At 38.4% G+C, this 23,008-nt stretch overlaps 1 protein-coding gene across 2 annotated transcripts in view; it reads right to left on the minus strand.

Annotated features, from left to right (window-relative positions):
• INTU (inturned planar cell polarity protein) overlaps positions 1–23,008 on the minus strand; it is a 1,478,455-nt gene that overhangs the window by 1,415,292 nt on the left and 40,155 nt on the right. Inside the window, exon 1 of one of the 2 annotated variants that reach the window (XM_044061671.1) lies at positions 331–662. The exons of the other annotated variant lie outside the window; for it this stretch is intronic. Within the exon in view, the coding sequence (XP_043917606.1) occupies positions 331–494 (164 nt within the window). The 5' untranslated portion in view covers positions 495–662. Of the gene's footprint in view, positions 1–330; positions 663–23,008 lie in introns of those variants that run through there. 2 annotated transcript variants of the gene reach the window in all.

The following is a 23,008-nucleotide window of genomic DNA, read 5'->3' on the forward strand; positions in this document are numbered from 1 at the left end:
ACTTATTAACAAAGCAAGAAGTTTTGCATTAGCATGCACTTTCTAAAGAACAAAGTCTGGCGTTACTGACTGGCTGTAATCCAGCAATTTATCGGAAAAAAAAATCAAACTTTTTTTTTTTTACAAGAGGCTGGGTAAAAATAAGACAAAATCAGGGACAGCTGAGAGCTATGTTTTTATTTAAAGCCCGCCCTCTTTAAATACATTTAAGATTATGCATAACGTTTGTTCTTAAAAAAATGCCAACTAAGTTGCAGTTAAGATGTTCATGTCACTTTAAAGTTTTAACGTGGAGTTCACTAAACACATTTCCAGAATTAAGTCCCTTACTCAGAATAATAGGAACCGCTGTAAGATGATGCTGTTGACTCTGTATCGCTTTCCCAATTGTGTTTCACCTCCCTCTCAAGTTCTTCGTAGTTGTCATAGGTGTAAGGAGTCTCAAACAGTGTCTGCTCCATTCGCTCGCTAATATTTTCTCCGGAAACCGACATTGTCGAACAAACACACAATACCTTATGCTAATTAAACAAGAAAATATTTTCACTACTGCACTATTCTGTTGGATAAGTAATCAAGCATCTTTAGCAGTACCGCCATACTATTACCATCCGGGGCACTCCTTGTTACGCGACTTGATATTCTGCGATCTGATTGGCTTACAGGTGGTAGTTATGGGAACGTAGAAGCTTTCCTGGCACAAGAGATAAAGTAAATAATAGAAATGTGACTGTAAGCAGGACAGGCTTAACTTGGGACACTGTGTTTTAGCAAGCAGCAGTGCTGCATATTTCCGTGTCTTCTACTTGTGAATGTATTATCTATCCATTCACAACCCCTTTTTCCTATTTTTGCTCATGGAGTCGGGGTGTCACTTCAACAGTGCCAGTCATCTACAGCCAAAGTTTACACCGCCGGGTGGCTTACCCTTAAGGTTGCCACCTGTCAGGAAATTTTCCTGACAGTCAGGAAATCACGGCCTCTGTCGGGAAATCCAGAGATCAGGGCTTCTGTCAGGAAATACGGTTATGAGTACTTGAAAGGTATTTTGAATCATTCCGAGATCTAACATATTTCTAAAGTATGTTTCCTAACATGCTCACTGTTTCGCTTGTATTTCCTAACTGCATTCAAATGCTGTGTAAAAACAATCTTTGTTGTGGTTTATGTGTATGTGTGTGTGTGTGTGTGTGTGTGTGTGTGGGGGGGGGGGGGGGGGTGTTGATGGGTATACAAGGTCAATAAGTTGATCATAATTTCTTCCATTTTCCATCACTGTCAAACATCAGTACTGCATACAATAAATGGCTATTTTGGTGGTAGTCAAAATATGTGGAAAGGAGAACATCACTGGCACAGTGAGCAATGTCTCCATCTCACAGGTTCATAGGTAGGTACTAGGCTATCAGCCCAAGGGCCTATGTAAGCCTAGCCAACAAGGTTCTCTGGCTTATGCCACCCAAGAAAGTTATTTTCCTGTGCCACTGTCGAGCAGAGAAACAGAAGTGATCCCGGGGTGTATTTCCTATTTCCCATCCAGTAATCAAGATTTTTCTTGAAGAGTGCTAATGAAAAACATTGCTTGACATAGATGGGTAGCCTGTTCCAGAGTATAGGAAGTCTCTGGGACAGGAATCTATCCCTCCAGCATGTCCTGTTTATTGTGGTGACAAGGTCTAGGGCCCTAGAGCGTGTAGCACGGAGGGATTGGGATTTCTTTAGGTGTAGCATGTCCAACAGCTCTGGGTTTGACATAGCTTTACATGTTAGGCAGAGATCACCTTGGAGTAGGCGATATGCTACGGAGTAAAGCTGGAGTTTTTTGAGACGGTCAGTGTAGGGTATCTGTTTGAGGTCAGTAATCCTCTTTGTGAGGTACTTCTGTGGCCTTTCCAGCTGCTGCAGATGTCTTGTGAGGTACATTCCAAAAAGGGTGTTGTACTCTATAATGGGTCTAATGAATGTCGAGTAGAGGGGAACAATGATCTCTTTTTTCCTGGATGAGAACCCTTTTATGATGAGGTGTGCCACGTAGAAGGACTTCCTGACTACTGTGGCGATGTGACTATCAAAGGACAGACTACTGTCCACCTGGGTCCCAAGGTCTCTTATCACACATTCGGTGTTAAGTAGACTGCTGTCTATGTAGTAGTTCATGGGTACAGAGTTTTTACCAAAGGGGATAACAATGCACTTTTTGGCATTGAGCTTGAGGCCATGGCTCTGACACCAGGCATCTGTCTCAATGAGGCCCTTCTGTAGGATGTCCACATCATTTGGGGACTTGACTATGGCTCCTAGTTTGCAGTCATCTGTGAACTTCATTAGCCAGAGGCCTTCTGTGTTAGCATGTACTTCAGAGAAGTAGATACCAAACAGGAGAGGTCCCAGGACTGAACCCTGTGGTACTCCACTTGTCACTGGTTTGAGGTCAGATTTGGAGTGTGCAACGTTTACAGTGTTGGTTCTGTCAGTGAGCCAGTTGGCAACCTATTTTGTGATGTAGGGATTTATACCTAGTTTAGTGAGTTTAGCTATAATTCCAGAATGGGGGATGGTGTCGAAAGCCTTGGCGAGGTCAAGATAGGCTGTGTGAACCACCTTACCCTCATCTACGGCTTTGGTGACTGCCTCAAAGAAGTCGATCAGGTTCAGGAGGCATGATCTGCCTTTCACAAACCTGAACTGGGTGGGATCCAGAGTTTGGAGGTTACCAATGTCTTTGTTTATGATTTCCATGATGATACGTTCCATGGCCTTGCAGACCAGGCTCATCAGGCTAATACGGCGATAGTTCCCAGGAACAGTGGTGGCTCCCCCTTTGTGGAGTGGGATAACGGTTGCTGTACGCCATTCAGTGGGCACAAAGCCTGATGTGAGGCTATGATTGAACATGGTGCTTAGGTGGGGAGTCAGTTCATTCTGAAGTTCATGTAAAATGCAGCCTGGGATGTTGTCCGGTCCCATGGATGCTGTGTTTTTGGCTTTAGAGAGTGCAGCCTTTATCTGCATAGTTGTGATTACAGGGACTCTGCATTCATCCTGTACAGATTTGGGCCCTTTAGGGGGTGGGGGGGTGGGGATAAAGTTAGCACTGAACCTATCTGCCAGGATGTTGGCAGTATCAGTTGGTTCTGTAATTTCCATGTCGTTGTGCTGTAACTCAGAGCAGATCTGGGTTTTGCCATTGAGATTCTTGACATAGCTATAGAATGCTTTGTGGTTGTCCTTAGAATCAGTGGTGATTTTGTTTTCATAGCTAGCTTTGGAGGATCTTATAAGGGATCTCAGCTTCTTACTGAGGCTGACCAGAGAGCTCCTCCACTCATGGCATTTTACTCTCTTTTGCAACAATTTCTTCCTTTTGTTGGACAATTTGTTTATGGCAGAGGACCACCAGATTGGCTTCCTTTTTTTGGAGGATAGTGTCTTGGTTCTGTTTGGGATAGCACAGTCCATGTACTTGTGTAAATGCTTATAGAGTGCATTTTTGTAGGATTCAGCAGTCATAACTGTATTGTCCATTTGCATGGGTGTCATGAAGTTCACCACGTCTGTCTTAAGAAGCATGAAGTTGACTTTGGAGAAATTTTTTACTGTGGTTTCCTTAATGGGGGGTGGGGGCGGGATGTGGATATCAAGGGTGATTAGCTTATGTTCGGATCGGACCAAAAAGGAGTTGACTTCAGGTGTGGAATACAGGTCACTCATGTTGGTAATGACTAGGTCTAGGATATTGTTGCCCCTGGTGGGGGTGTGGATATGTTTATCCAGGGCACTGGAGTTTATGAATTCCAGAAAGCATTGTGTGAAGAGTTGGTACACGAGTAGTTTTCCCAGTTAATGGTGGGGTAGTTGAAATTGCCCATTATTAGGGTGTTTGGTTGAACCCTAATATTTTCCAGTACATCAAGAAAAGAGGATTGGGAATCCTGGGGCATGGTGGGGGATCTGTAGCAAGCTACAATTTGGATTTCAGTTTTGCCCAGAGTTAGTTGCACTTGGATAACCTCGGATGCATTATGCTGAGCAACTAGCCTGGAGGTGTGGATATCTTTAATGAATATGGACATACCTCCGCCTTTGGTGTTCTGGTCCAGGTTACATGGCCGAAAAGTGTGGTATGAGTTATAGCCTAGTAGTGCAGGGGTGATCTCTGGAGCCTTGAACCAGGTCTCAGTCACTGCACAGATATTGATGTTCTCCATTTTAAGGAGTGCCTTGAGTGAGTGCATTTTGAGATTTAGACTTCGAGCATTGAGCAGCATTACCCTCAGTTTTTGCTTGCATGTTCCTGTTACAGTAGTGAATTTGTCATTTGAACCTTGCCTAAAAAAGGCACTATAGGGGCGGCAAGAGCCTTAGCCAGTATCCGGAATCCCAGGGGCGACAGGTGCAGGCCATTTCTGGCAAAGCATGATGGTCTGTCGACCATGTCATCCCAAGCAGACAGATACTGGATCCCCTTAGAATGACACCAGAAGCTTAGCCAATTGTTGAAGTCAATCATTTTGTCCTTGTACTGCAGTATCATTCTGGGCAATGGCAGAATGCTACTCAGGGCTAGAGTCATACCTGTCTGGGCTACAAGATTGGAGAGCTCTTCCATGTCTCTTTTAATGTAGTCCGGGGAGATATGTCTCAGGTCGTTCACACCAATATGGACAATGACAAGACATATTTGTACTTGTTGTGGAGTGACCTGAGTGCATGGGTTATGTGGCAGATCCTGGCACCCAACAGGCAGCTGACAGTAACCTTCTCCTTGTTTAGCCTGGTGAGTGTGACATCAGTGTGCCTGACTATAGAGTCACCTATGACTAGTGTGTTGGATACGTTGTTTTGCCTTATTGGCTGTGGTTAAGTGGCACACTGAGTCTGTGGGCTATGTGTCATTTAGGTTGTGTTGGGGGGTGGAAGTTGCTTGCGTTTCTGCTTTGGAGGTCTCTGTTGCTTGGGCAGATTATTATTGAGAGCCTCCGTGAATGTTTTTGTGTTTCTATGTGTGGATTTGGGTGGTGTAGATTTAGTGAGACTATGTGATAAGTATGGTGTGGTGCAAGTGTTTACCTTCTCCTCGTGAATGTCAAGTTCAGTCTTGGTTGGAGAGAGCTTTACCTCCAGTTTGGCTAGATAAGTGCATCTCTCTCAAGTTGTAGTGTTGGGTGGTAGGAGGAGAGGGTTGTCTATGTACATGAAGCAATTTCTGCATTACCCCATGATGCCCAAATTCATCAGATAAACAGGAGAGAACACTAGGAGCGGACCCTTGGACATGCCTGAATAAAAAACTATTTTCCTCTAGATAAGTGAGGAAAGTGAGTACAAGAGCTGTTTTTCTCTAAGCAAGTGAGGAAAGTAAGTGCAAAAACTGTTTTCCTCTAGGTAATGAGGAAGGTTGAGTGCTATAGAAATTAGTAGCTTATTAAGTGCTTACAACAAGTTCTGAACAAGTGCTGAGCATGAATAAGCAAATTCAACTGCTAAAACTAAGAATCTGTATCTGCACTAGACTAGTTACAGGAAAGAAACAAGTGCAAATGCGGGCTTTCAAATCAGAAAGTTGAGAGAGATGGAAAAGATTGCCCAGATGGCCAATAACTACAATTTTTGGGCCAGAACCAATCCTTATGTGGTAGACAGGTTACCTAGTGCTTACCACTCTCACTGACAAGCTAGAAAGCTTCCCTCCAACCCAGAAAGGCTTGGGGGGGGGGCTCAGAAGCATACATACAGTCCTGGATACAGCAAATCTGTATCTGGACTACACTAGTTACAGGAAAGGCAGGAAACAGGCTTACATTTTTTTTTTTTTTTTTACAGAAAAGTAGCTAAAACAGCAGTAAAAACAATTCAAATGCAGTGCAAGCAAGCACACTTGAGTATGTAGCAATATTAGACCAAACACAGTTTAAAAAAATGCAATTAAATTAAAAATGACTAAAAACAAGTGCAGAAGGAGTGTATTAGGTAGAATGTGGTAAAGAGATGGGACTGAGGGGAGTGTCCCAGATCAAATCTACAGTGGGGCGGGCAACTGTAAAAGCCACCAAATTTTAAACAACAAACCAGAAATAGGGAGGGTGAGTGGGACAAAACACTTTCAGCAGAGATCTAAAAAGCTATACAGTGAATCAAAAATAACAGTGCACAACTCTGAATAAAATTAGTCCAGCAACAATTTACAATACACAATTCTGAAGAACCAAAAAAATATACTTAGCTCTGTATATTTCCAGATAGTTTTAAAAGAGCTATGTTAGACACAGGTTCCAGCAATAATATGCAGGCTGTTATCTAACAACTCTTGTCTCCCTCTCCAAGTTCTTGGTTATGGCTCCATGTCAGTGAAAACTGCATGTCTGTACTGCCATTATGTAGGTTTTATTCAGGTGCTCTTGTTTTCACCAGCACCCCATAAATGAATTGCTGTTCTTCCAGTTTGCCTGCAGAAAGCATGTTGTAAGTGTGTGTGTGTGTGTTATATATATATATATATATATATATGTGTGTGTGTGTGTGTGTGTATGTGTGTATGTGCATAAATAATATTGGTAGGTACATACGTAAATGTTCTGGGTAGTAAAAATAAGTCATAAATTGCATCCCAGAACATATAGAACCTCAGAGCTTCAGGGGACTATCATTCCTGGCTATATCAATGGCATAGTAGAGTCCTCATCTCTGGGCCCAAACTAGTCTAAAATTGACCATTTATTTATTTTTATTTATTTATTTAAATTTGTTGACCGGGAGTGTCCGACTGGACGTGGGTCCATTTTCAGCGGAGGCCCGGGGAGAAAAGCTCCACAGTAAAATAAACAGACAGTAGTTACACTGGATTACATAGCTATTAACAATTTAACATAGACATTACTTAGAAGTGAGCACAGACTGCTACAGTTATATGTTGGAGCTATATATATATATATATATATATATATATATATGTATATATATATATATATATATATGTATGTATATACAGTTATATGTTCATAACATCAGGACCAGAACATCTACCATCAGGACCAGAACATCTAAGTATAATAACACTGAACTTTTAAAATAACGAAACTTGTAACATCAAAATACGTACTCCGCATGTCAGGTAGTACACGGACATCCTGGTTGGAGATTGTGCTGCATTCATAACAGAAACTTCGCAACATTTAATAGAAAAACTGTTGTTTTTCCAGCACTCTTGAGTGGAGATTGCAGTACAGTGGGGATCAGGAAATTTGCCCTTTTCCCCACTGTAGTGTGATCTTGGAGTTATTATATATAATTTGCAGGGGTAAGGAGGGCACAGCCCCCCACATATGGAGTGCACGGGGGCTTGCCCCCCTGCAAAAATGTTGATAAAAGTATAGTTTTTATGTTTAATGTTGCATTTAAATGGAATAGCTGCTGTTATGAGTGTAGCACTATCTTCGTTTAGGACGTCCATGTACTGTCTGACATGCACAGTATGTATTTCGATGTTACAAGTTTCATTATTTTAAAAGTTCAGTGTTATTATACTTACAATGTTCTGGTCTCGATGTTATGAATTTCGATGTTTTGGTAATGCGATCTTGTGAAGTAGATCCATGAACACATATGTAATACATAAATATATAAAATAAGCACATGCATACATATAGTGTGTGTGTGTGTGTGTGTGTGTGTGTGTGTGTGTGTGTGTGTGTGTGTGTGTGTGTGTGCGCGCATTTGTTTGTGTGTGTTTATATACACATGAAATTACACATAATGTGTATAGTATACATTAGTCAAGATGATTGAATGACATTTTGTCATGCGGTGACTCTGTCTGGAACATCGGCAGCACGAAGTGGCAAAGATATAGACTTGTCCCCACACACACACACACACACACACACACACACACACACACACAAAACTCATATCACTGCTTGTTTCTGAGTTTTGTTAATATGTGTCCAGTGTAGACAAATGGCTTGTATTAATCATGTCAACAATAATAAATATGTGTGTGTGTGTGTGTGTGTGTGTGTGTGTGTGTGTGTGTGTGTGTGTGTGTGTGTGTGTGTATCCTTACCCAGAAACAAGATACAAGGGTATGATAAAAAGAACATCTAAACTAGAATACAAAATATTTTATCACCATTATATTGGAGGCATCATAAGGTTCTAGAACTCATTTAATTATCTCCAGTTACAGCAGTGGGACTTGACAAATTCTCATTCACACTGCAGCAGTACTCACCATATTCAAAATCAGGTAGAGTAGCACCTAAATCAGATTCCCTGTAATGTCTGCCCTATATTATTAAGCACTAGAAACATATCAAATCACTATTTTATATAGTAATTGTTTTTTTATACATAGGCAGTTCAACAATAGACAAAATAATACAAAACAAAAAAATCATGTTTAGGAAAGATAATCAGTTTTAAAGGAAGACATATAACAAGGCAGTGTCAGTGAGAAACTTGTTCAGCATGGAAATTTCTATAAAACGTTTGGCAGTCTTAACTGCAATCTGTTAGTAGTCAATAATCTAATGTGATTCCTGTGCTTTGTTTTCAGTGCTCAACATTATAGTATCTCTGGGATTTCTCCCTAACCCAAGATATGCAACCTCAGAGCTGTTATATATAATTAGCAAGAGTAGCCCACATCAAGAGGTACAAAAAATATTTTTGTATGTGATTTTTGGAAATTTTTAATTTCTACTCTTTTCAGAAATTGAGTTCTTTGGTGATCATGCTTATATGTTTCAGTCACAGAAGAGTCCAGTTTAATCATATAACTCTATAAATGAGTATACTTCATGTATATAAACTATTCAACATTTAGATGATGAACAATGAGATGTCACATTTTCTACATATATTAGCAAACCAATGTGAATAACATTAAAATAGTATATTATCCCAAAGTACTATAAGAAGAAAGGTTTTTCAGCATTAATTTTCTACAAAATAACTATTAGTTTTATATGTATTATCTCTGTTTTATTAAAATTAGCAAATACAATACACAATTGTGTGCAGAGCTTATTGTAAATGGAGCCACTTATACTGAGCCAGAAGATATAGCAAACCTCCTGGCTGATAAATTCAGCTCCAACATTACCCTTCTCTCCCCCTCAACCTTTCCTCAGGAAATATCATCAAATATAACTCCCCCTACTATCTGTAGGGAACAGGTCCTTAATGCTCTATCTAAGACCAAGAACACTGCATCGCTGGGCCCAGGCAATATCCCAGGATGCCTTTTAAATAGCATGAAACATGGCCTATCAGGGCCTCTGGAATTACTACTTAACTGTAGCCTCTAAACAGGCTTCATGCCTCATGAATGGAGAAAGGCAACAGTCATCCCTCTGCTCAAAGGGAGCCATCTACAGACCCTGGAAACTAAAGACCCACAAGTCTCACTAGTTTTATATGTAAAGCCATGGAAAGAATTATCATGGAGATGATCAATAGAGATATAGTAAACCTCCAGACACTGGACCAAACCCAGTTTGGTTTCATCAAGGGCAGATCATGCCTACTCAACCTGGTGGACTTCTTTGAGAAGGTCACCAAAGCAATGCATAAGGGCAAAATCATTCACACTGCTTACTTTGACCTGGCCAAGGCATTTGACACAATACCCACCTCGGGCATTGTTGACAAACTCAAGAGGTTAGGTACAAACCCACATGTCACCCAGTGGATAGCCAGCTGGCTCACAGACTGGACCCAGATAATTAGAACTGGGGAGTCCACCTCTACAAAAGAGGCCAGTCACAAGTGGAGTCCCTCAGGGATCAGTCCTTGGACTGCTTCTTTTTGGCATTTACTTCTCAGAAGTCAAGCCCAATGTCACCGGTCTCTGGATGACTAAATTTGCAGATGATTGCAAATTAGGAGCTGTCATTAAACCTCGCACTTACACAAATGTTCTCCAGGAGGGGCTGATGCAGACAAACAACTGGTGTCAGAGTCATGGATTAAAACTAAATGCCAAGAAATGCATACTAGTATCCTTTGGGAAGTCATCCATCCCTGGAAACTATCATATTGACAACACACCCCTTAGAGTTGACCCGTTAGTCAGGGACTTAGGGACACAGATAGTAATTTAGCCTTTGACCATCATGTGATTACAGTGGTGAGATAATCATTCTATGGTGTGCAACTTATAAACAAAGGTATGGCATCTAAGTCCAAGGAGGTCATTATTCCACTGTATTCAGAATTCATCAGACCTATCATTGAGTACAGTGTCCCCTTTGGTATGTACCTAACCAGGCATATCCAACAATTGTAACGTCCGCAGAGGTTTCTCACCAAAAGAATACAGGGCATAAGTAATATGTCCTATGCAGACCAACTCAAGACCCTATCCTTGTATTCTGTCTCCTAGAGGCTTTTGAGGGGAGATCTATGCCTGGCATACAGGGCATTGTCAGACCCCACTCTGATGGACCTCCTGCATATCCACAAAACAAACACTACCAGAATTACCCATTGCCTGTGATATAAATAGGACTTGCTGTAGAAATAGGTATGTATCCCAGAGACTACCCCATCTATGGAACAGGCTCCCCATCCATGTGAAGCAGAGTTCTTACCTAACCCAATACAAGTGTAACATGAACAACTGGATGGGAAACCGGAAATCCATCCCAGGTTTGGCACCTATGTCTTTAATGGACACAGGTAACCTCTAAATGGTTAATCTCCCAGGCCCATTCTTAAACTTATCAAGGGTATCAGAACTTGTCAGAGATTTGTGATGCACGGCTAGGCTTATAAAGGCCCTTGTGGTTGTTAGCCTAGTAAACACCTATGCACCTAGAGTATAAAAATAAAAATCCTATATTTGCCCTTACTGTTAGTCATGCATTATGCTACTACAAAAACAAAAAACAAACAAACAAACAAATCTCCCAAAATGAAAACAATTCAGATAAATGGAACATATTATAGGTTCATAGGTTCTATAGGTACTTACTTAGCTATTGGCCTGTGTGGATCTCAAGAAGCATAGACTTACATTTCCACCATATTTTAGCCCCCTATATTTTCTTATAAATAACCCAGAGATAGGCCGAGTGAACAAGGATGTTTTGGGACATTTACATGTTTCTCCTATCCATGAGGTATAGGGGTGCTAAAACCATGGATGAATTTGCAGTTACCAATGTATTTGGCCAAATTACATTTGAATAGAGTAAGAGAATTTATTTACATTATGTGGACTGGAAGATTGTTCCACAGATGTGGCATTCTCTTTGATACAAACCTATCCCTCCAAAACATTTTTTGTTTTATTTTGCAAAAGCAACCAAGATCCCTTGAGTGGGTTTTTATGATATTACTGGACATGCAAATGTGTAATAGGTCTGACAGAACAAGGTCTGTTGAAGTGCTACATGCAAGGCAGAGGTTGCCTCTCAGTAGCCTGTATGGTACTGAGAAGAGGAACAAGACTCAGAGAATGTCTTCATAGTTTTTTTATTATTCAATTTTTATGAATTGTTTTCATTTTGAGTGATAAGATTTTATTTTTCATTTAATTTTGTAAGAGGGTAATGTTTGTTTTGAAAAATAGTAAGTTCAAAACTAGGAAACTGATTTTTTTTACATTGTTGCCACATTTCCAGAAAAATACAGAGATTGGTATATTTCATCATTTCTTAATAAGACTCAGGGCCTTCAAAAACTAAAAGCACTGTTGCTGACTCCCTGCTGGTGAGAAAGTAATATCATTTTTTGCTTGTCAGTTGCTCAGACTGGTAGAGCTGCTTTCTGTTTTACCTGTTCCATTTTGTTTTCTGTTTTGAGAAATCTGCTTGGCGTGTTTTTTATTCTATGTGGCAGATAGACACTTAAATTACCCACATTTCCCATGCTTCTTTCCATTGGTTAATTTGTTTCTTGAATGATACTTAAATACACAGAATGTATCTTTGGCCTTGTCTTTTTTGATAAGACTCAAGGCCTGCAAAAACTAGAAGTACTGTAGTTGACTCGTTCCCGGTATTTATTCACACAAACCCTCCCATTCCTTGATCTGCTTTTTAAATTTGGTAATTTTTAAGCTGCCCACCCTTATTGTAAATTGAACTGTATAAGTTCATTCCTTTCTACACTGCTGTTGATATCTTGAATTATTTATTTGCCTTTCCTTGTGTTTATTTTGAAAAAGAAGAGTGCATTTTGCCTCTCATTGTCTGTTCTACTGATTTACTTGCTCTGAAATCATTATCTAGCAAGCTGTTGGATAAAACAGTATATTTTTACACTCTTGCAAGCTCTTTTTCTGTATTTTACATCAAGAGGACCAAGGATTTTACACTTAGTGGCAGTGGGTGGTAGCCTGGTCTTTATAGGTCTGGGAAATACACTAGAGATTCTGACATGTATTTGTTTTATTGGCCAGAGGGCTTATTAATCATTTACCTTGTTTTAATGTCTTTATAAATTCTACACAATTGAGTGGCTCTTGGCTCATTTCTACAATGTGAAGTACTTTTATTGATTAGTCACACTTTTATAAGCTGTTTAAATTAAATTGCTATTATCTTGACTTTCTTATTGCCTTTCCTTAAGTTTAAGTTTGTGGTAACATTTCATTCTGGATACTCTTTTACTGTGCTTTTACATTAGGAAGGCTGGGATTATTCATCTAGTGGCAGTAGTTGTTTGCCTGGTTTATCTGAGTTGGGAATCAAACAAAAGGGCTCTAAGTGTAAGTATTTTATTGGCAGAGGGCTCACTAGTTAGTTTTTTGTATTTCTAGTGCTGGAATAAATTTGGCGCATTTCCATGGAAATGCTCACTGTGCCAGTGCCCTGTGCAGACACAGTCATCTAGAAACACATTTTCCCTTCAAAACTACCCATAAAGAGATATCCTGTAAAGCAATAAATATAGAGCAAATGCCATGCACACTGACAAGCTTAGAGCAGCTAGTTGCACATTGAGTGGCAATTCTGTTGAATTTTAGTACTTTATAGCTTCATCTGCCTCCAAACCTCTCCAAAAAAGAACCTTTATTAGCCTTCTGTTAGCTTCCGTATGCCAAACCCTTAAAGCTCACCACTTAGGGGATTGGACGACAGACATGGATATGCAATTTCCTAATTTCTCTACATGATGGATATGGGTATTTTGAGACAATGTAGCATTTGTCTCATGTTTACTGACAACCACTTAATCCATAAAGTAACAGATACAGTGTGCAAGAAGTGTACATACACAATGTCACTGGATACTAAATTCTTGCATACAAGCGCACATCAGGTGGCCAAAACCGCACACATAGCACTCCCCACAAATAGCACACAACACACATAGACCAACATATGACGAGGCACTTAAATGCAATCTCACTCACCTCCAGCCACCTTCCAAGAAATACCTTCAAACTTATCCCCTCCACCTATAAAAAGAGAGCATGTCCTTGTTATGCTCGCTAAGGCCAAGAACACAGCCTCAATGGAACCTGATAAAATATACCAGGATGCTTCCTGAATAGTCTAAAACATGACCTGTTAGGGCCACTGGAGTTAATGTTTAACTATAGTCTTAAAACAGGCTTCATGCCATGATAATTGAGGACTACAATAGTTATCCCACTTCATGAGGATGGACCATCTACAGATCACAGAAGCTACAGAGCCATTAGTCTGACTAGACTTATATGCAAAACCATGGAAAGAATTATCATGGAAATGATCAGCAAAGACATAGGAGACCTTCAGACACTGGATCCATCTCAGTCTGGTGTTGTCAAAGGAAGTTAATGCCTACTAACCTTAGTGAACTTATTTGAGAAGGTCACCAAGACAACAGATGAGGGTAAAACAGAGCATACTTCCTACCTTGTCCTGGCTAAGGCATTTCGTATAATATCCCATTTTGACATTGTAAACAAGCTTACAGAATTAGGTATAAATCCCCTATATAACACGCTGGATAGCCAGCTGGCTCACAGATAGGACCCAGGAAGTTAGTATTTGTAAGACCACATCCTCAAAGAGACCAGTCACCAGTGGAGCCCCTTTTGGAGGCTTTGTGTTTGGCCCGCTCCTCTTTTCTGAATCTACTCCTCAGAAGTCAAGGCTCAAAGACCTCTGGCTAACCATTTTTGCAGATGATTGCAAACTGGGAGCAGTCGTAGAATCCCCCAAAGATACTAGTCTTACAAGATGGTCTAACACACATAAATGGTCCAGTGCCAAAGGCATGGCTTAAAATTCATTGCAAAGAAATGCATTATTGTACCTTCTGGGAAGTCAACCATCCCAGGAAACTATGTCAATAAAACACTGCTAGGAGTTGACCTTCTAGTCAGGGATCTGGGAACAAATGTAGACAGTAACCTGGCCTTCGACCAACATGTATCCAAGGTAGTATGGAAATCCTTCTATGTTGCTCAACTTATAAGTAAGTGCACAGCATCTAGGACCAGGGAAGTCATTGTACCACTATACTCAGCCATCATCAGACCCATCATTGAGTACAATGCTCCCTTCAGGATGTACCTGACCAGACACATGCAGCAACTAGAATGGCAGCAAAGCTTCCTAGCAAAAAGAATACTGGGCATAAACACAATATCCTATGTGGATTGCCTCAAACCCCTATCACTGTACTTGGTCTCCAACAGACTACTGACAGGTGATCTATGCCTGGCATACAAGGTGTCCCTGGTTGCTGCTCTGAAGAACCTTTTGCATATCCACAAAATAAACAGCATCAGAACTACTAGGTCTAAAGACCTAAATTTTGCTTGCAACATAAATAGCACATGTTGGAGAGACAGATATGTATCCCAGAGAATTCCCTTTCTCTGAATTAGGTTCCCCATCTATGTGAAACAAAGTCCCTCCCTAACCCACTTTAAGCATAACTTGGACCACTGGATGGGAAATTGAAAATTTGCACTGGTTCTGGCTCCCACATCTCTGATGGACAGAGGCAGTCAGTAAATCATGTCATAACCAGCAATAACCACAACATAAATGTCTAAAACATATAACTTGTGGGACACATTTGGGTTGCATGGCTAGGCTTATAAAGGTCCTAGTGGTCATTATCCTAGTATACATCTGTGAACCTATGAACTTGTTTATGAGACAGTTGCATTAGGATAGCAACAGAAAGAATATTGAACAGAAAATAACTATTTTAATCCTCTGACAATCACTAACTTTATTATATAATAAACCACCAAAGCCAAACTAAGTTATTTTAATCTATAATATGTTCACATTTTATAGACTCAAGAAAGATCCCTTTCACCAACTTTGGAGCAGGAGTTTAGGATTACTGGCCATTTACAGTGGTTAATGATGATCTTCTTTGTTACCAAATAAGGAGATATCACAGTTTAAATTTTTTAGTACTTACATGTTATCACAACCATGCATTCATCCCAGTAGTTTAACTGTGTGATGGAACACAGGCATTCTCGGCAGCATTAAATTCTCAGTGATTCTACTTAATGATGGGTCTGATGATGGCTGACTATAGTGGTACAGTGATTTCCCTGGTCCTAACTTCTAACTTCTAAGATGTGCAAAATACAACAAATGTCCACACTGTTTCTTCAGGTGCAACATTTTCTGTATAAACCCTTATGAAATGATTACCTTATTCTATATTTGCCTCACATACTTGCTGTATTAGAACTATTTGTTAAATTTATGTTCTAATCATTGTCAACAATGTCTGTTTTACATTGTTTTTTTATGTTTTATTGTATAAATTTATTGTATAAACATATTTTAAGTTTACTTTTCTCCCCAGGCCTCCACTGAAAATGTGTTTCTGACCCAGTGGACTTTCCTGGTTAACAAATGTCAATAAAATAAAATAATAAAATAAAATAAATAACTTGCTGCCGAGAATGTGTGGTTGTGAAAATACGTTAACCATAGCCTCTTAAATTGTCTTCTAATAAATTTAAATAATTCCTGCACACCAGCAATATTTTAGTTGAAAACATAAGGCAGAAGACTTGTTTGTTTTTTTTTTACAAAGTATTATCACAGCCACACTTTGTGATGCTTTCTTGATAGGCTGTTTTATTGTAGATGTCATGTTTTACATTAAAATATAGAGTTTGCTCTCTTTTTGGGAGAAGAGATTATAATTTCATTAATTATTTAGATGAGAGTCATTATGTTTAAATAATTATTTTACAGTTAAGCGGTTAAGCTGTGTAGACAATTAAACATGAAAAACACTGGAGAGAAAGTGTGGAAGTACGCTTTCTTGCATACTTTCTCTATAGCATATATCATGCTCTTGTAGATTTCATTTTATCTTAAATTATAGAGTTATTTTTTTGGAGAAGGGATTAAAAAAACGTTAATTACACTGTTGAGAGTCATTTTCTTTAAATATTTATTTCACGATTAAACGGTTAAGCAGCGTTGACATATGAACATGATATACGCTAGAGAGAAAGCATGTATTAGTACACTTTCTCACACGCTTTCTCTCCAGCGTCTATCATGTTCATGTTCTAAAGTGTACTTGCAGCTGCCACGTAAATGTGGTTGCGATAATATGTTAGTACCAATTTTCTTTCTGTTCTGTTTCTATTCCTACTCATAATCCAACTGTCGTAGTTCAAATCTAAAGGCAGTCCAGAAATTGTTTCTGGTGGTTTTATGGCTGTAGTCTACCAAGGTTTGAACTATGAACAGTTCTACAACATACAAGACCAGATGCTAGTCTTGCTGCATTTACTATTTTTCAGTGAATGAAAAGCGCTTCACAAATAATACGTCTTTCTGATTATTTCACTGCCAACATTTTTCTTCTTCTTGCTGCATTGATGCCAACATAAATGGTCCAATAAACTGAAGGCTGTCATCAACTGAATGGTCACTGTTCAAAATATTTCTTTGTCAGATGATAAGATTCCTTAATGATTTGATGATGCACTTACACAATTCACAAAGTGCAGTAGCCTCTGCAGTGGAAATTTCCACTGTGGCTTTATTAATTCCATTCTTTAACTAAGCTAGCTGTTGTCAGTCTTTTTTTTTCCAAACACCTTTATTGAATTATCACTTGTGACATAGGAAAATTTACATTCATATAAAAGTAATCAAACTATATTAATATAACAAACATTATACTTCACATATATTGCTATGTATGATATAACCTGAGCAATATTATATAACTTATTAAATTTCTGCCCTTTTTTAAACAAGAAACATCTCTATTAAACCATCATGTACTGCATAGGCAATCATACATTTATATAAAGGAAAACAAAGCATACTGACACAATCCTAGTCCCAAGTATTTTCCATCACAAACCATACCGACACACTGCCAGTTGCAAACATTATACATCACTTTTTATCTACCCAATCTTTCTCACTCAAACATTACATGGCTTATTTAAGTCTTTGTATGTATTGTTCCCACAATTCCCTTTTTTCTTATGTAGTCTGCTCCTACCCTTTTCCAAAGATTTCAATTCCATTTGTTTTATCTCTGTTACTATATTCACTACTTCCAGTACAGTTGGTTTAACTTTTGATTTCTATTTTCTAGTAATTGTTTTTTTGGCAGCCACCATTATTAGACACAGCAAGGTCTTACCATGTCTAGGCAATTCCAATTCTGTATCATAGCTCAGAAAAATCATCTCCATTGTCAGACCAATCTGCCCACCCAGCATCTCTGACAGTGCATCCCGCAGGTAATCCCTAAAGTCCGCCAACTGACCACACTCCCAGAAAATATGTTCCCAATTACCTTTTTCTTCCCCTTCACACTTCCAACATTTCTGTCTGCCTGCGGAAAAATTCTCTGGAATCTACTTGGGGTATAAAAATATCTATGTAAACATTTCCAGGCAAAAATCCTAAATCATCTAGATTTTGTTGCATATTTGGGAGACATACATATATCCTCCCATTGTTTCTTTGTGAATTGCTTATCCAGTCTCCCTTCTCCATCCTATGTAACCTCCTCTATTTGATTCATATAGTTATACAATATTTTATATGCTCTACTAATTATTCTTTGTTTTTAATGGCAGCTTCTGTTCTGGATTATGTTAAAAACTCTACTAGTGCTGGTCTTTCATTTAGAAACCCCCCCCCATTTCTTTCTCTTTGCCTGTACTCTGATATCAGTCCCTAACAGGGAAAGCAATCTCTAACCTGCAGGCCAAGTAAATTCTTGACGTCTTCCCATTCTATCATCTTTCCCTCTCTAGTTATTTTCTCCCCATACCTTGGTTCCTTTGCCAGTTTTCTTTGGGTGTTGTCATTCTTATTACAGATATATAAAAAATATATGATATATATAAAGATTGAATATGTCCTTTATTTTTTAGTCTTGGGCATTGTTATTTTTAGGTTTATAGGTTCATAGGTAAGTACTAGGCTAGATGCTCTTGCAGGCCATTTTAAGCCTAGCCAGTTTCCCTTTTTATGCTCAAAATAATCTACCCTGTTTAGGCATAGATTGGCCTTACCCATCCCATGACTGATAATTATATATTACCCCTAATAAGAATAATTGAGTTCATACAATAGATAATGTGAGGGGATCCATACATGGGATAAAGCATTTAGGACCTGCCCCTGTCCATTAGTAGTAAATTTTCTGTTTCCCATCCATAAATCTAAGTTGCACTTGAAAATGGATAGGGATGAACTTTGTTTTATGTGGATGGGGAGTCTGTTCCAGAGCAGTGGTATCATCTGCAAAATATACCTATCCCTCCAAACCATTCTGTTGATGTTGCAGGTGAGGTTTAAATCCATAGACCACGTATTTATGTTGCCATTTGACTTGCTGATGTGCAGTAAATTTATCAGTAATAGGTCGGAGGATGCCTTGTATGCCAGACATAAGTCACCTCTTAGCAGTCTGTAGGATACTGAGTACAGTGACATTTGTAACTTAAAGAAAAATTTGTGACAGTTTCTGAATGCTGACCTTCACTGTTTAGAACAATAAAACTGAACTGACATAGCAACTAAAAATGCATGAATTTTATAATCCAAATGCTTGCTGTTAATTTTCAAAGATGGAGGTAGCCAAGCAACCACCAGATTATAAAGTTAGGGGAAATTCAAAGTTGCACATGGGTGCTTTTTTCATTTAAGAAAATTAGCAAATAGGTGTATATGTTATATATCAGTGTCTGAACAGTGTGATATCAAAAGGTAGATAATATGTGAACCACTCTGTATTTAGTATATTGCAAAATATTTTGGTACACATTAATTTCAGCATAGTAAAGTGAACTTATATAATAAATGAACATATATATTGAATGAATAAGTATATTACAATGCCTTTTACCTTAAATCCACCTGCTTATCTGAAATTAATATTTCCCAAACAATTCTAGGTTCACATTCATACCCAGTAATTCCCCCCATGCAACTCTAAATTTAATGTATTTAAATATTGAAATCAGCAGAAGTGATTACAAATGAAAAATCCACTGTGTTAAAATGTTCTTTTTAAAATATTTATACAGTCTGCTGGTGATATTTTATTGTTAGCAATTTTTGGATGAATATTGCAAGTATTTTTATATACATTTGCAAGTTGGTTTCTATTTCTAAATCCAAATAATTACAATAGGTCCACCACAGAAGTTTAATGCATATAATAATATTAACTAACAGTTTGAGGTCTATATTCTATTTAATCATTAAGGCTTTTGTTTTTTTGTAATATCTGATTTTATAACTTTTATACTATATGTATTTACTTTTTTCTTAATAAAATATCTAGGTAAAGTTTTACTATTAGTTAAAGTTAGAAGCTGATCATCTTTGTAAACTAAATATTTTATGGAGAAATTTTCAAAATAAATAGGCTTAATAGAGGCATTCTGCCTTATGATGGCAAGGAAGTAGTTGAAGGGCAAAAATAAAAGTGACAGCAGAAGACATTTTTTATAGTCTTGGGTATTTTCTAGGTTGGTGTTGTTCTTCCACTGCAGCACAGTGATCCCCATATGGCTTTTACCACCCCCTTTTATGAGATGAGGTCACCAGTGCCACTCTTCAGAGAGGAAGCAGGCTCAGCAAGGGATGACTGATGAGCCACCATAGCTAATTACGAAAGTAGTTGATTTTTTTGAAGGGGGGTTAGCCTTGTATTAACCTGCATGGTGGCATCATTATGCGGCTGTGCTGTGTCATGATGCATGAGTACTAGAATTTCTCTACCCAAGAACCAAGAGTGTTGATGACTTCTTGTCTGCCCACCAGCTCTAGCCCAGCATTGTGCCCATAGTCCTAAATACCCAGAGCCATACATGTGGCTGCTTATCCGTCACTCATGTTCTTGCTCCCTCCAACCCCCCCCCCCCCAAGAAAGGCATGCTGATCCTCCCTGCCAGCATTGCCAGCCAACCAAGACCCTAAATGCCATAGAAGACATCCTTACATGGCTCCTGTTTATTGTATGAAAATGTTGATATGTCTCTTATTGATGTTAAAGATAAATTAGAGTGTAATAAAAGATTATGGTGATAAGGTTAAAAATATGTCAAGGTAACTTAAACTCCGAAGAATATTGAAAATAAATATCCTATACCAGGTAGGTATTCAGATGATCTCTGTTCATTAGGTAGATTTTTAACACTGTGCTGCATTATATCAATCTTGTTTGGATCATCTGTATATGTGCTTGGATGTGTTTTATGCTTGTGTGAATGTGTGTTTGTATGTGCATATGTGTGTGTTAAAATATATGTGTGTATTTTAGTGTATGCGCTTCTTTGTACCGTGTGTGTTGCTATTAGTGCAAGATCACTAACAGTGGGGTAAGGATTTTTTCCTTATTCCTTACTGTTATGCAATCTCAGAGTTAGTATATTTAATTAAGGGGGAGGGGTGCAGGGGTCAACAGTGTTTTTATTTATTTATTTGTTTTTTTTTCATTTTCAACTTTTTGATGTACTGGGTCGATATCTTGAAAAGTCACTAACTCTCAGTTAACCAGCACCCGTGGGGATTGGTAGATGCCAAATAACTGTAGTTTCTGATTGAGTGAGAGTTCCTGACTAACAGTGTACCGAACACTATTTGCTTGGTTTGACTTGTTCTCAGGTTCATAAAAAATGTGTGGTGGTCCGGTGTTAAATACATGTAGTATATGAATGTTTTTTTGATTTATTTATGGTTTTGCCACTCACCACAAAGGTCATTGCTTATTCCAACTGCATTGTCAAGAAGCACTGCAAATTACAGACTGCTTCTAGCCATGATCTCACAAATGTCGGAATTCAGTGTAAGTTTCAGTCAACAGATAACTTTATTACAAACAACAGTGCAGTACAACATAAATAATGTTTAACACTTCAGCATCTCATACCCAGTTGCCCACAGCTCAGTCCTCATAGTGCATTGTGGTACAGACATTTTAATTGGGCAATGTCATACTTTTGTATTAAAAGGATATTAAAAGGGTAATAGTTTTACATGTATATATATATATATACACATGTTACACGTGTGTGTGCATGTGTGTGTGTGTGTGTGTGTGTGTGTGTATATATATATATATATATATATATATATATGCACACATACACACACACACACACACACATACATATATATATATATATATATATATATATATATATATATATGGGTTTACTTTTTTTGTTCGAAATTACATTATTTAGAACAAGAAAAGTATGGCCCCACTTCTCCGAAAGTGCACTTCAGCGAAAGTGCACTTTTGCGAAAGCTGATTTACTGAAGCATGGTACAGTGGGGATAAGGAAATATATACTTTTCCCCTCTGTAGTGCAATCTCGGAGTTGGTATATTTAAGTAGCGAGGGTGTGGGGGCTAACCCTCCATGGGGGGTGCACGGGGGCTTGCAAAAATGTTTTTTATTTTGTATTTATTTTGCCGATTCGGTGAATCGGCTTTCGTGAAAGTGAACTTTCGCTGAAGTGCACTTTTGCTGAAGTCAGGTCATACTTTTGTTAGTCAAAGTAATGTAACTGACTAATAAAAGTAGACCTATATATATATATATATATATATATATATATATATATATATATATATATATATATATATATATATATATATATATATATATATATATATATATATATATATATATATATATATATACATACGTATATGTATATATACACACATGGCTAGAGTCACAGGTGCTATTTCTGAAATCAGTATAGTTACCAGTGGCATATTACATGGCTCAGTGTTGGGTCCTCACCTACTGGGCTCTATTTCTCAGACCTTCAGGCAAACACTCCTGGCCTAAGGTTATCTACGTTTGCAGGCCAAAACTCTTGGCCTGTGGTTATTTTAAGTTTGCAGAATACTGTAAATATTTGACCTCCTATTCCATCATGGAACAAATCATACCTCAAATACTCAGTTAAAGGAGCTAAACCTTCATCAGCAGATAAAATAAGACACATTGGTGTGATAAATTTGTATCCCAATGTCACCTTTGAACAATCTTCCGTATCAAACAGAGCAGCACACTTGCTATTTCCAAGGTAAACCTAGATAACTGGATGGGCAGCCTTAAATTCTCATCTAGTCTATCTTGTCTTGCTCTCCTTGAGGCTGGAAGGAACTTCTGAATATGTTTTTTGGGTTTACTATCAAAATGTTGAAAATGAAAACAGTTTTCAACAAAATTACTGACTTGCTTATCCGACATTGGTAATACCAAATTACCAAAAATTTCAGACATGGTAACCACAGCAATCGCTATTCAAACACCGGAAGTTCCACTGTCGAAAGTCAGTGTTACTGTTAACATTTTTGCAGGGGCCAAGCACCCCTGCACCCACCACACCCCCTGCATATTATATATACCAACTCTGAGATTGCAGCACAGTGAGGAAAAGGGAACATTTCTCAAGCCACACTGTACCGTGATCTCATTTCTAAATGTCGCCTTCATATTAGCAAATGTGTACTCACTTTTGCTAATATGGAGTCATATATTTTCAGTTCGACATTACGGGCATTGGCAG

This window comes from Protopterus annectens, chromosome 2.part0, assembly GCF_019279795.1.
Source record: "Protopterus annectens isolate FY-2018-M chromosome 2.part0, PAN1.0, whole genome shotgun sequence".
NCBI classification, from domain to species: Eukaryota; Metazoa; Chordata; order Ceratodontiformes; family Protopteridae; genus Protopterus; species Protopterus annectens.